The sequence below is a fragment of the Nipponia nippon genome, unplaced genomic scaffold (genome assembly GCF_047370975.1).
Source record: "Nipponia nippon isolate SJK-2023a ecotype South Korea unplaced genomic scaffold, ASM4737097v1 scaffold_10, whole genome shotgun sequence".
NCBI lineage: Eukaryota > Metazoa > Chordata > Aves > Pelecaniformes > Threskiornithidae > Nipponia > Nipponia nippon.
This window is the reverse complement of record NW_028262291.1, coordinates 21257964-21272912: the sequence shown is the minus strand read 5'-3', so window position 1 is coordinate 21272912 and position 14949 is coordinate 21257964. Positions and strand designations below refer to the sequence as shown.

Here is a 14949-nt window from a genome sequence, read left to right as displayed (position 1 = left end):
GCCCAAATTATGCCTACAGATGCTGGATAGACAACAGCCTGAAAGACACTGTTAATACCCCCCCTAAATATTACAATACCAGAACACTCTTCAGTTCCTCATAGCAGCAATAATCAGACTCAATTTTATCTCATCCAGCTCTGTCATATGTTCACCTGTGTGTATGATCACACATTCACTTGCATACAAAATAATATTTTGACCAGGAACAGGACAGCCAGGACTCCTTGAACCAGCAATTACATAACGACTACAACCTTCTTGCAAAGGGAAGAAAACAATCCTGCTTCTGACATATTCAGCTGCTCTGGCTTTATCTGCAGGCAAACACTACTGTAGAAATATTCCCAATCTCAGTTCTGTCCCACGGACATACAGGGCTAAAAACAAACAGGCAGAAGAAAACTTTTCTCTACTGACCTAGCAGACCAGAAAAAAATCTTCACTTGACAACCGGGACAGTTTATTAGTAGTTGAACCAGATGCTTTTTGGGAAATTCTTCTGATTTCTAACATACCTCTAACTGAGACTTATGGAGAAAAGAAATAATAAGGTGAACGAGCTACTTGGCCAATTTAAAGTTCTGGCTGCTTGGCAATTTCTACTGTAGAGATGCTTCAACTTAAGTCAAATTATTACACAACAAGACTTTTGACAGACATACAGCTACGTCCTTGGACTTTAGAAAACACACGAACAGAGAAAAGGTTAACACAGAAAATGTTATTTCACTACATTCTGCCCCCTGCTTGAAAGTTGGTAAAAGATCATTATCGTGGGTAATTTTTGATAGGTGCTTTTATTACAACACAGTCTAAAAATCACAGTGTTGGTTATAACCATATTTGACTCTATTAACAAATTTCTGCTAGAGAAAAATAGTTGGCAGCAGGCTCTGAGCACATCACTAAGAGATGAGAACTTCACATCGTCTCTCTCTAAAAACCTGGACAAACACGCTTGTCTGGCTCATTAGTTTTATCTGTATCATGGAGGTATTTTGATTATTAATCGTGGTAGGAATGTTTTCAAGGCTACAGAAGTGTTATGCTGTGACTTGCCTAGTGTTATCCTAGATACCCTAGAACCTGTCTAATACATTATAGCTAGGCATTTACCTAGTGCTAAAGTGCTATGGCATTTATTTAATTAAATTCATTTTCAAAAACCTTTCTCACCGCAGTCACTTTTTTAACCACATGATTAAGAGATTCCCAGCAGAATTGCTAACTGCTATAACATGGTCATATATAACACCATACAGTGAACAAAAGCCCTTTTTGGGAGGAGCGGGGAATGCAAGCTATTCCACCATCACAATTGCAGCAATCAAACACTTCAGCAGAAGTTTATGTAAAGTCCTCTATGCAAACCATAGATCAGAAAAACAGAAGGAATTAGGTCCCTCTAAAGTTTCCATTTAGAAAGCATTTTAAAAGACCCAAGCTCAAATTGTTGTTTTATTTTTCCAACTGGTTTAAACTTTGAACTGTTTATTTTTCTCTAGTCTTTTTTTATTCAGCAGAAGTTTTCTGTAAACCTTCCACAGAACTTTTCAGTAGGTCTAATATCCATAAAAGCCAATGAACTGTTCTGGTTAACTTGCAGAACAATATCTGACTTTAAAAAACAACAAAATTCCATTCAAGGCAACTATTCTCACTCCCTGAAGACTATATTCTCTCTTTGCAATCAACGAATCCTATAGAAATAGGTTAAGAGACTTTTTTTTTTTTTTTTTGCTCATACATGTGATGCTTTCTTCCCATATCCAGTAATCAATTATTTTTAACATCCATGCTAGGTATAGTGTTTACTTTGATTTGGTTCATTTGTGCTCTCGTTATTAATCATTCATGCTTCAGTGCTGGAAGTGGCAACTGTATTCTATTTGCAAAATTAACTGCAATCAGAGCTGACAGCAGCGAAGCAGGCCATCTCACCAGCTTGGCAAGAGCCTTTTTTATTCTTCCCTTGGCCTGCTTCACATTTGACAAGTGACAAGACATCTATAATACAGTTACAAATGCTCCAATTTATTCACCCAACCTAAACAAATGTAGACTGCAGTGGCTGCCTCTGCTAATCTATGCCAGAAAATGCCATGCTATTCCTTTCCCATTTGTCTGTCTGCTAATTAGGCTAGAACAATGCTCCATTGTGGGACTCTTCCCCCAGTTTTATGTGCATGTGCATGCATCTGCATGTATAGACTCAGTCTATTTACAGGCAACTTTGGAAATCTCTGTATTTGTGGGGAAAAAAATCAGATAAACCGTAAAAATGAGAAAGCTTTGACCTCTTCTCCAAAGAATAAAATAGCAAGCACTTTTTGAAAAGAGTGCGTTAGAAGTACTTTGACTGCAGGCAACTCTTTTACAAGCTGTTTGAGTACAGCTATCTCAGCACTCTTCATAAACTAAAAAGGTTTATCAGCAAAGCAAGGGATTTTGCTAGTTGCTGTAATACAGTGAATTACCTGGCAAAGTTTCAGTGTATGGCAAAGCCGGGGGGGGGGTGGTGGTGGAATATGGGGGTGGGAGAGAACTTCATTATTCTGTATGGAGTGTACGAAAATAGGTAACGTTGCCATGCTGTTTAATAAGCTTGCCAACATTCAAAACAATTACAACATCTTGCACAAGGGTTTAGCATTATCCGCTCTTCACACCACAGGAAAAATGATGTAATGAAACTCACTATGAGAGGTTTAAATCAACAACGCTGTGTAAAACCCCACTCCTGCTATTCAACTTCCACAGGAAACAAAAATATTTAAGGACTTGAAACAAACTTTGGTAATAGCTAGAAATAAATGGAAATTCTTTTCATATATTCTCCTTGGGTACCTTAACAGAGCCAGCTGCAACATGAACAGCACTACACATCCCAGTTCAGGTCTTTATTTATCTTCCAGTCTGAGAGGAAGGGGGCACTGCTTCATACTGTGTGATGGCGGCAGGCTGGGAAAAGCTGGCGATGTACTCTCCTACTTGACACTGTGGATTGGGGAGAGCATGCAACGCACATCAGGTTCACGAATTTAAAACTGAGTTGCGTGTGGTGGGAGTATGTAACCAACAAACTAGAAACAGGAAAGGTTTCTTTGAACATATGTTTTGAGTGCCCACGTTCAGGCAGGACTTGATTTAACTGAAAGGTAAGTAGGCATAAGGAAAACTAACACTTGTGACAAAGAAAGGAAATACCAGAGCACTCACGTAACTCATAAATTACATCATATCTGTCTGCATGTTACAGTGAAAAGCTATTGTCTACTGTTTCTTCCATTATCTCAGCAGCAGACTTCTAACAGTTACTTTGCCTGAACCAGAGAAAAACCTTACAATTCAGAGTTTTGACACATTCATACAGCCACTAAAAAAAAACCCTCAAACAGAATATTAACTATCTTGTACAGCTGATAAGCTGATAAGATCATTAGCACAAAACAGCTGACTACGACAAAAGTAATGTTTCTTCCAGAGAAAGCCATTGCAACACAGGAGTCATAGTTACCCTACTCTCATTTAGGACTGAGCTTCTGTGAGACACCTTAAGTTTGTATATACCCAGTACTACACTTGTGAGCACAAAGCTTTGTAAAGTTACTACTGACAGAGGAGTAGGTAACTCTTATGAAGACCTACTCAAAATAGCATTTGTGTAACAGTCATAACTGCACTGGTAGTAACCAGAATCAAAGATCAGCACCATTGTCTGGCTATTGCTGTACCAAGCAAAGAATCTGCCCTTATACAACAGTTTTCACCCAAACACCTCAAAGCACTTGAACAACTAAGTCTTACCCCTCCACCCTGAGGTATGTCTATACTTTATGTGCTTTAAAGAAAGAGAAAGTTGGAAAAGTTAAGTGGTAAATCTGAATGTTAGTTTACTGATACCATAGTCCCAACTTCTACTTTTTATTAACAAAAAAATGAACATTCCTTTGCACAAAATTCTTAGTTCATTGCAAGCCACAGGAAAAAGGATGGGCCAAGAAAAAGTCTATCAGAAATCCCCACCGCTAGAAAGAGGTGACAGTCTTTGGATTCTTCTATTTCCTTGCAAAGCACGGTTTTAAAGTTTAAATGCACCTATTCTCTGCAGGAGATATACAACCCCACTGGCTCAGAGTAAGGAATCACCAACTTTAGAAGTGACAGCCATTTTACCACCTAGTTTCTGTTAAACAGAGTTTTGGTGGTGACACCTCCAAATACACACAGGCAATGATAAAAAATTCATTACAACCCAACAAGATACATAATTAATATTTTAAAAACAACCCACTGAACAGAAATACTTACCATAGTTTCTCTACAATCCCACTTCTGTTGACGTCTAATTGCAGACATCTCCCACTCACCGAGAGACCTTGAACATATCTGCATTGCTGTCCTCCTTTACACAAACAGAAACAAATACATCCCACGGGCCCTCTCTGAGGCTGATAGCTGTATAATGCTTTGAAGTTTAAGAGTTATTTATTATGTTCCAAGTATGATGGAGCCACAGAAAATTCAATTCTTTGCTAACACAATCATCTGTCAAAGGGTAAACATCGTGGAAAAAAGTTATAAACAACTGTAAATTAGGGTTTGCAAATCTAGGGAGTGTCTAAACCTCACTGTTGCTACATTAATGCAGTAAAAGAGAGCTTGGCCACCCAATGTTTGAAGAGGTAGTCAAGCTATAGCAGCTTAAGCAGCTATCACTGGGTCTTGGTAACTTTCCATGTGCATGTACTTAGCCCATGGTGAATGCAAGATAACAAAGTTTACACATAAACCTTTTCAGTGCAGACCCAGGGTGTGGTTCTCCTGCAGCATAAAACCAGAATCAATCCAGAGACTCAATAGTGCTGAAAAGGGAGAGTGTCGCTTTGAGAGAGAGAGAGAGAGAGAGACCCCCAAAAATGAGCTAGTTACCATCTCTAACTAGACACTGTTTCAGAGTCCTGGAAAGTAGTTATCAATCTGAAACATGCACCAAAGCCCGAAAAGAGAGAGTTTCATTCACTAGCCCAGCAAAACTACTGACAACACAGCTAGAAGATGATATGGCAGACCTTCCAGAATGCTCCTCACTCCCTCCAGGTTTCTTCCTTACAGCATGTTTCTAATGGCTTTTATCCAATGAAATTATTAACCAGGCCCTTTCCATATAAGGCTATTTCATTTTATCACTACAGAAAGTACTCCCCATTTAGTAGGATAAAAGTTGCTACAAAGTAATGTAATCTTTTCATATGTATCAAATAAAATCATAAACATAGCATACTAACAAAAGCAAGGGGAAAACAGACTCAAAACAAACAAGATCTACACATGAATAAAAGAAAAAAAAACTACCCATGAATTTTTTATAAAATGGAACAGAAATAGAAGAGGTAACCTCTAGATTTCCTACATTGTCAGGTATCCATTGCTAGACAGTTTTTGCAACCCTTTCTGGTGTATTGAAAAGGTATCTCAGTGAAATAGAGTTCCACATAATACTATTTCTTACTGAGTAAATAACACACTAGCCCATTGTTTTAGTGCTAAAGAACCGATGTGTTCGGAGTACGTAGTATAACATGGGTCCAGATGCAGCAAGTGAAATGCTATTTCCTCATTCAACCCACTGCATCTCATTTTCATAGCCTGGAATCTGGATAATTCTCCACCTTTCAGGAACAACCATAGACTACTTGTACATTTGATCTATTATCCAAACTTTCCCTCTCATCTGGTGCAGAACACCCACAGTCCTTTCAGTAGATAGTTTGCTGGCCAGAGGGAAGACACCGCTATGATTAGGGAACTAACATGGCTGTTGGCATTGAGGAAGATGCCAATTACACAAATCCCTCCTTCAGAGAAGGATCACAGCAATCTTTAAGAAGCCCTGTCTCAGCCTAACAAAGGAAAAACATGAAATCAACAATTCCTTGATAAGCAAAAGAAGCATGATGCACCTTTGGGATTGCAGTAGGAAGAGAAGGAACGGGAAAAAAGTCCTCCAGAACTTCTGGATAACATCTCCCTATGGCAGTCAGACACCAGGCACAGGACAGAAGATGCCTATGAAGTCAAAGCATCTTGCAACCAAAAGATCGTGGTTTCCCACAGTTGCATTTCAATCACAGAGTGGGCAAGGGGGAGAGACAGGCATGCAGGCAGCTGTCAAGGTTCTAGGAAATAAGGGAAAACGGAGTTTTCCTTTTGTTTATTTTCCTCAGGACAAACAGATTAGGACATGAGTGCTCCAATACAGCCCCAAATAAATGCTAGAATATAATCAGAGTTTATCTACTGATATGCAAGATTTCTCTTCCAGAATCTTCCAAGTGCCAGAAGACTCCTTACAGTTTTTTTTAGGTTATTCACACAATGCCAGCAGAAGCTTTCTCAGGTACTTGAAAGAGCTGATTTACAGCAATTATCCCAAGTAACAAATGTCTCCCTAGCCCTTCCCTTTCGCAAAGAGGCTGTTCATCTCTAATTAGTAGTTGATCTACTTAATCAGAAAGTCTGGATTAGTCCATACTGTTTCTCTTTATTAATCAGGAAGACGTGTTAAGCAAAGGGACCTTCTTCTCTGGTGGTTAAATCGCATGAGAAGAAATACTTTACAGTGGAGGTGTTTGCCTGCTTGTCTTGCTTGGAGGCTTAGTTGCTCAAATAAGCTGATGATTGCTCAGCCAAGGGACTGCAGACATGGAAACTTTTAAAATGCATGATGTACACCAAGAAACAAATGGGACATGAGAAGGAAGTGCCTTAACATTTCTTCCTTCAGTACTCTTCTATCTCCTGCATAAAAAACAGTATAAGCCCTGCAGTATTAGCCAGCAGGTTCCAAACCCACTGTTTTCTGTTTTGCATTGTGAAGAATGGCAAGGAGAAATAAGACCCTGGGAATATTACCCAACCCTGATCAACTGCATCAACAACAGGATCAAGGATAAATAAGGGAAGCTGACTCTTCAAACGCCTGAAGCTAGGGCCTTCTCCAATTATGAACTTTTTTTTTTTTCTCCTGGTTTTCATTTGAGAAAACAGAATTTCCTAGTTCATTTCAGAAACTACAGCTGTCATACCTTCCGGGCAGAAACCCTACAGCTCCTACCACCATATGAGATTGACTCAACAGCCAAAGCTCTCCCACTTTCAAGCAAATAACAGTTGCCTTCAACTGGAGAAATGTGTCTCTGGCGAGTTGAGGTCAACATGCCATGTCTCAAATGATCCCTTGCATTCTGACATACCAGGGACAAGATTACTGCAAAAGCAGCTGGCTAGTTAAACATCTAGACTGAGATATCTTAAAGGAACCAGATTTCTAGAAAGTACCCATTACCCATTTGAGGGGGGAAGCAGAAGAGGGAAGAAATTCTCCTTCTAACTGCTTTAAAACAACAAGCCTCCTGCCATGGATTAACTAAAAGAAGGTTCTGAAAATGAGTAACTTCTTTAGTTTGACTCATATTATGTTCAAAGCTAAACATATGGCAGCAGCTCTTATGCTGGCTTTAAGGAATGCTCACAGTGACGTACAATAGGAGTTTAATTTCCACATCTCAAGTAGCGTAAACTCTCGCTTCTGTAACAGTAGATTTGCTGGGCTAAAGAAGCCACCAATGTAACTGAGAATTCAGGTACCTGTTTCAACATCAAACCTGCCAGCTATGTCAAGAGACCATTCACAGGTAACCTGTGACATACAAACACCAGAAGTTCCTGCACTTGAGCATTTATAGCACACACTAAGCATGCTATATATCTTTTTAAAACATACCCTAACTTGTAAGCCAGTTTACCCCAACACAATAAAGGTGATCCTCCTTCATTCCAGACAACGTAAGGAATTTAAAATAACAACAACAAACACTTTAGGGTTATTAAAGTGCATCAAAAAATATCCAAAGAGGATCTTGGATGCAATCCTTAGTCCCAGGGAAACTTATGGGAGCTTTCCTGTGATCTCAGTAGGGCCAGGTTTTCAGTACCATCATGAAATGGACAAACCATGTTTCAGTGTACGTTACTCAACTTACCAACTCACCTCGAGATTATCTCTAGCTTAAGAATGAGAAATTTAAACTTGAAAGGGTCTTTTAAAAATCTCACATTTATGTATAAATATATATAAAAGTACCCGAGAAGAGGAAACCAGAAAGAACCACAGAAGAAAAAAGATGTATTAACAACGAAAATAGTATCATTTATCCAGGCAGGGGACCAAGCAGGCACCTGCCATTGTACCAGAGGATTTTCTGTATCTCTATTGAGCTGCAGTATCTAATAGGTTCTGCTCTTTAGAGGGATGCAAATAGCCAAATTTCCTTTATTTCTGCCCTATACTTTCCCCTTTGTCAAATTTTAAAGCAAGTCACTAGTTGGAATAAATGTAATCTTGAGCATTTATCCTTAACATATTAACCAGCTGAATTTTTTTACACAGCCTTTAGGAAGAGACCCCAGATAGAAGTAATCTATTACCAAGCATTGCAAGTATAGCATCAAGCTCACAAAGCTGTCCACAGTATACAGGCATTTACTTTTTCCTAGTTCAGTAATAATGCCAAGGTAAGGAGAAGCTAAGGTACCGTTACTATATTGTTGCTTTTGCAGCCAAATTCATTGTCTTCAGTTATTGCAGAAAATCATTTATGTTTTTATAGCCCTTGCTGGAGATGGTTGTGTCTACTTAGAATCAGAGAGTATCTCGAGTTGGAAGGGACCCATAAGGATCAGAGTCCAATTCCCTGTTACTCTCAGGACTACCTAAAACTAAACTATATGACTAAGAGTGTTGTCCAGATGCTCCTTGACTTAGATCTATACCGAGCAATGCTCTGTGTATTAAAGGAACATACAATGCATACAGGAACATATAATGCAGTTGGCATTGCCCTTAGTTCCAGGCATCGCTCCTTTGTGCAAGCTTCAAAATACCAAGAGCATTTATCCGAGAGCATGGCAAACTTGGAGGTCATGGCCAGAGAAGGGATATCTCATATAGATGGACATCAAGGTCTTACTGGTGTTAAAGATTAGAGCCTGGATTTAGCTCTAGAAGATAGGAGTAGTCTAGCTATGATGAAAGACTGCTGATGCAGTTTGACACTAAATGCTTCCCCTGTCAAATACTTGCTCAAGTTGCACTTGATGTCACATTTGTCATCTATTGTTTGCATATCTTGCAAATACACCTATACTTCAACCACCCACATGCCTTCTTACCAAGAGGTCTCTCATCTCGCTTTCAAGTACAAGAAAGGGAACAGACTCATCATTGGACTCGATCTTAAGGGTCTTTTCCAACCTTAACGATTCTATGATTCTATGATCTTTCCGAATACAAATGGAAAGAAAATAAATCAGTGCAAAATTAAATCTCCAAGAGATTTCAGTGTAAACAATGCCTACAGAAATGCACGGAAAGGTTTGGGGTTTTTTTCTGGAAGCAAGCACAAAAAGATTCCTCTTAATGGAGACTTAAATTTGGTTGGAGAGGAATTTAGATATAACAAATGTGTATAACACTCAGAAATGTTTGATCTATTAAAAAGTACATCTGCCACAGGTTGCACAGGAAACAGAGAACATCACTCAGCAAAAAATTAGCAGATAAAATATCATGAGGAACTTCCCTCATATTAGAGACTAAAACACATCATGCAAAATGAAAAGGAACACTTCACAGAAATGAATAGCTTCCCCTCCAAACTCCAGAGAAGGTAAAGAAAACAGCTACTGTTTGCACAGTTGTTGTGGGTTAACCCTAGTGGGCAGCTCAGCCCCACCCAGCTGCCCACTCGCTCCCCACAGGGGGATGAGGGAGAGAATGGAAGGGTAAAAGTGAGAAAACTCATGGGTTTAGATAGGTAAAGCAAAAGCTACATGCGCAAAAAAAGCAACGTTAGGAATTCATTCACTGCTTCCCATCAGCAGGCAGGTGTTTAGCCATCTCCAGGAAAGCAGGGCTCCATCACATGTAACAGTGACTCGTGAAGTCAAATACCATAACTCCAAATGTCCCCCTTTCCTCCTTCTTTACCCCAGCTTTTATTGCTGTGCGCAATGCTGTATGGTATGGATTACTTAAAGGGAAATATATCCACTTCCAAGAAAAAAGATGAGGCTTTTGAAATTCTTTTAGAAGGCCTGCAGCAATAGCTGTATGCCAGCAACGCTGAATATAGCAGAAAGAAATTATATATTTTCCAGAAACATAAGAGAAACAGGCTGCTGAACGCTGGTTACAGAAACCGGCTCAATCTTGGAAGGATGCATACAAATAGCTGTTATACAAGAAACTGGGGTCGCGGTTTAATCACAGTTAACTGACAAGATATACAACAAACCTCTACATTTGCTTTAACGTGATTAAACTGAACCACATGGTCAAGTCAAAGAGGGAAGGAAAAAGCAGGGGGAGTCAGCCAACATTTTGAGACTGCACCTCTACCTAGTAGAGCAAAGCAAACCTGCTCCATGAAAGCAGAACAGGATGGAAAGACCCTGGCTCCGTTTTGCCTGGAAATATTCACATTAAGTCGTGCAAATTATACCAAAGGTGCACCAGAGCTGTAGTGAGAAACAGAAAAATTCATGTCGTTCACTTGCACCAAGGAAAGCAAGAATGAGAAGCGTGAGGAAGGTGAAGCTGCTCAAAGGAGATGACATGCAGCTATCACCTGAAGACTCTGCCCTGCAAGGTAAGTAAGGTTCAAATAGTTTACTGTTGGAGACATGACACTAGCTATTAATACATTTTTCTTTCTCACAACACTTCAAACTACTACTAGCTGAACAACAGAACTCACAAAATCCTAGGAAGGAAACCTCAGGACAGAAGGAAAAGGAACAACTTCCTGAAAACAGCCCTCACAGACAAACAAAAGACTCATGAATCAAAATAATTCTGTTCATAAAGAAGATAAATGTGATCCTTTAACAAAGAAAGAAAGAAAAACCTCAGGACAGCCCTAAGTCAGCAAAATGACTGAAAGAAGGTCCCCAAGCTTTTAAAATTTCCACACTTCTGCTCTGCTTTCTAAACTGGCCTATTTGTTTGTCCATTGTTGATCAAACCAAACTTTGCTTCCCTGAAAATATGCATAGAACATACATAATTTTTACTTTGGTCTTAAGATTTTGATTATTTGCATCAGAAAGCATCTAAAGCAAGAAACTGAAGATTAACTAAAGCAGGCTTACAACTGTATGACTGCATGAATAAAGAGCTAATTAGGTAGAATTACATATCCCTTTTTAAATGACTGCAACCAAACCTTTGTTCCATTCTCAAACATTCATGCCATCGCTCAAGCTGGCTTAGAGAAGACTTTCAAACAAAAAAACCCCCACAAATAATAAAAAAAAAACCCACACAAATGAAGAAAGCCACCTGGTCTAAGAAATGAAGCTCCGGTTTGAAACGTGAAATTTCAGAGGTCAGTCATTCCTGGAAGTTAGGAGGTTCTAAGAGCTACTACTGACTAGCCCACCCTCCACAGGCACTTCAGACTAGAGCCATCGGGTTCTGATGGGCATTAAAAACTGTGACTTCATTATCTTCTGCACAGGCAAGACTGGGTTCAGATACCTATCTAAAATCATCTATTTGGACACATCCACCAAGACAGTAGTGGTCCAACACAACTTCTTAAGTAATTCCAAAGATCATGGCTTCAATGCTCACTTTTCTAAGTGTACATGGTCACGTGTAAACTTATGACCACTCTGCTTGTTGATATGGGAACTTCAAGCAAGTCCAGAGCATTTTCACAGCCAACAGAGGAAAACAGACTTAATATCATGCGTCTGGAGGGAAGCAACACAAAGCATCTACCTGCACGTAACACATACACATTCCCAGCAAGGAACTTATACTTGATGCCAATTGCAATCTATCCATATATTTAATATCTGTTATTAGTGATGGATATCTACTGTAGAGATATTTTTTTTATTTATTCAGAGCAACTGTTTAGTACCAGAGAGAAAGCAAGAATGAATCAACACTAAAAGCCAAAACTACAGAATAATGAACTATTCTTTTAACACAGACACAATACTTATGGCTTCAGCATATCAACAGTTTTATGTTGAGAAACAGTGTAAAAATCCAGAGTTTCAGAGTTTCAATGCATACAGACATAACCTACAGCAAAGCAAACAGTGGCACAGCCTGTCCTTGAATTCATGTTTTCTGAATTACCTAGGCCCATTACCATTCAACACCCTGTGTAAACAGCTACAGAGTTCTCATACCTGAACATTACCAATATATGTGTTCTTCAATATCCAAGAGAGCTGAAATCCCCTAGGAGCCTCAGTGCTTTTCTGCACAAGAATACATACGGTAACATTATATAGTTATATTTGCACCAGTAAACTCCCCATGAGGACACAGATTTTAAGAACAGAATGTTTTTTTCCTTTTGCAGACAAATCTCCAGTAGCATTTGTGTAATTTACTTAAAAGCCTGAAGTCAAAGAAGCTGATACGCCAAAGTGACTTCGTACTTTTGCACTTTTGCCCAAGCCAATAGGGAACAAAATGGAGAGGTGGTCAACACTGTTGCATCCGTAGCTCCTGATACAACTTTACTACAAAGGACTCGTGCAGAGAACAAAAACTCAGTTCCTTGCAACCGAGCAGTTAATTAATAAAAGGGGATAGAGAAGCAGATGGATGTTGGCATACAGCAGACAGGACAACAAAAGAAGTGGAGCTTGGGAAAGAAATAATCCATAAAACTGAACGAAAAGGCCACATTCTTCTGCAAAACCAGATTTCCTGTTCCCATCCCACGTTTTTGCCCTCCTTTGACAGAATACCCTTGACAGATTGTCTGGCCTGACAATGGAAAGGTGAAAGCACAGTATAAGCAGTCACTCCTGCTTGTGCTACCCACCAAAATGCCAAAAGCAGGCTGACCTTCTTTCCCACTTCCAGAAACACGAGGTCAATATGAATGCCTGAAAAGGTTGTCCTGAACATTCAGCAATGTTTTTTTTAAAAGCTCTGAAAGGGAAACTTTCCAAAGCTGGAAGGAGGAAAGAGAAAGGACTTTCAGCAGCTGCAAGAACTACCTTATAAGCCTTTATTGCAGCAGGATGAGCTAATAAAGCCGGCCCTTAAACCCTGGAGGTTCAGTGTTCAAATTCTGCTTCAAGTTCACAAATGAAAGGAATCTATTATGCTTGCCTTAGTACCCAGAGGAATCAAGCCACATCAGAAAATAACTATTCTCTTTGACTAGACTCGTCGAAAACGTATCAGAGAGAGGCAGCAGACTGTCTTTTAGCCTGTTGGCAGAACATTCTCCAAAACCTTGCCTCCTAGTGTCCTACCGCCGTATCGGTGTTAATTGCCTGCTTTTGTAAGATGCATTTTTAAAAGAGGCTTCCTGATCAATGATAAAACCAAGCTTTCAAAGTATGCCACTACACTGATTCAACTTATGGATACGAAATATGCATCTAGTTATACTTTTCAATTAAACCATATACTCTAGCTATTATTCCCTAAACAGCTTTCTACTGATAATACACAAACCTCTCCTACTTCTCTGTGACATGGAACAGCCACCTAGAACATTATTTTCTCTAGCTTAATTATCTCAAGCAGCAAACTTTATAAGCCTCTTCACACAAAGCCTTGCCTCACTTTTTAAAATTAAATATAATGTCCAAAAAACACAAACTAGACCCAGGAAGAAAAAATTTCTAGTGAAATTTTCTCATAAATCCTTCCCACAGAGTAGCCCAAAGGGAAACAGAGGGATGATTAAGAACCAGAAAAACAGTATTTTTAGTTTAAATCTTAATTTTGAATTATTCCAGATTATTGCATTATAAAACTAATTGAAGCAGGGGCAAATCACTGGGTTATCTCTAAAATAGTGCATGGGCATGTGGACATGGCCTTGAGCAAATTTTTGGCACATGTGTGCAGAAACATCTCAAGCATATTGCTAACTTTGAGATGCACCTGGAAGGCAACAACTTGGCCACCACTACTGCATCATTGACCACTACTGGACAACGAGTGGGAGGGAGCAGAACTCTGTCCATGGTCCATTGTCCAGAGAGAAAGGTGTCCTACAATAGCTTACTTCTAATAAAATTTTTCTGCAAAGGGCTCCACAAATTACTTCATTCCTACAGAAAACTGGCAACACAAAATACAGTCAAAAGACACAAAATACAGTCAAAATTCTCTGACTTCCGAGGCAAGGGATTACTTAGTTCACAAAAATCACCATCGTTGGTAGCTTGGCAGGAGATTTGGGTGCAAAATTTCTGCCATCTTCATCAGGACAAGAGTAACATTTCACTGTGTCAGGCAGTTCCTCTCAACTCACTTCTTCAAGGCTCAACTTTTAAGTGGCAAACCCAAACCAAGTCAACACTGTCACTGTAGAAAAGCCAAGCTCCTACCTGATTTGCATGTCCTGCCATCGTCTTCTAACTGCACACCAGTGGGACAGGCACAGCTGTAGAAGGGGTCTCTTGGAGACAGCAGGCACAGATGGGAGCAACCACCGTTGTTTTCTTCACATGGAGTGTGAACTTCAAGAAACCAGACAGATTTATTTTCATTTTTCTAGAACCCCGAAAGCCCTCTTTTCTCCATGAGGAAGAAATTACAGATCCCAAATGACTGGCACAAGCTTTAGTGCTAAAAGACAGAGGAACCACAAAATAAAGTGTTTGATTCCCCCCTCCCCACCATCTTACTTCTAGGGGCACCTAAACTGAGATGCACACAAAAGCTGATTTTGAAAGAGCTTACAGCTCAGCACATTCTCACTATACAGGTCTTTCAATGTTTCTAAAGCTGAACACAGCTAAGAGCTTTGGACATCAGTTACTTTGTGGATGCTGGGTCTGCTAAGCATCATGAAAATGGAAAACAGGACTGGGGGGGGGGGTGGTGGT

General features: G+C 39.6%; 1 protein-coding gene across 4 annotated transcripts in view; it reads right to left on the bottom strand.

Moving 5' to 3' along the window:
* The window catches only part of LRP5 (LDL receptor related protein 5), a 163921-nt gene that overhangs the window by 88860 nt on the left and 60112 nt on the right, over window positions 1–14949 (bottom strand). For all 4 annotated transcript variants that reach the window (XM_087745897.1, XM_087745899.1, XM_087745901.1 and 1 more), the window contains exon 5: window positions 14449–14580. In XM_087745897.1, the coding sequence (XP_087602023.1) occupies window positions 14449–14580 (132 nt within the window). The remainder of the gene's footprint in view (window positions 1–14448; window positions 14581–14949) is intronic.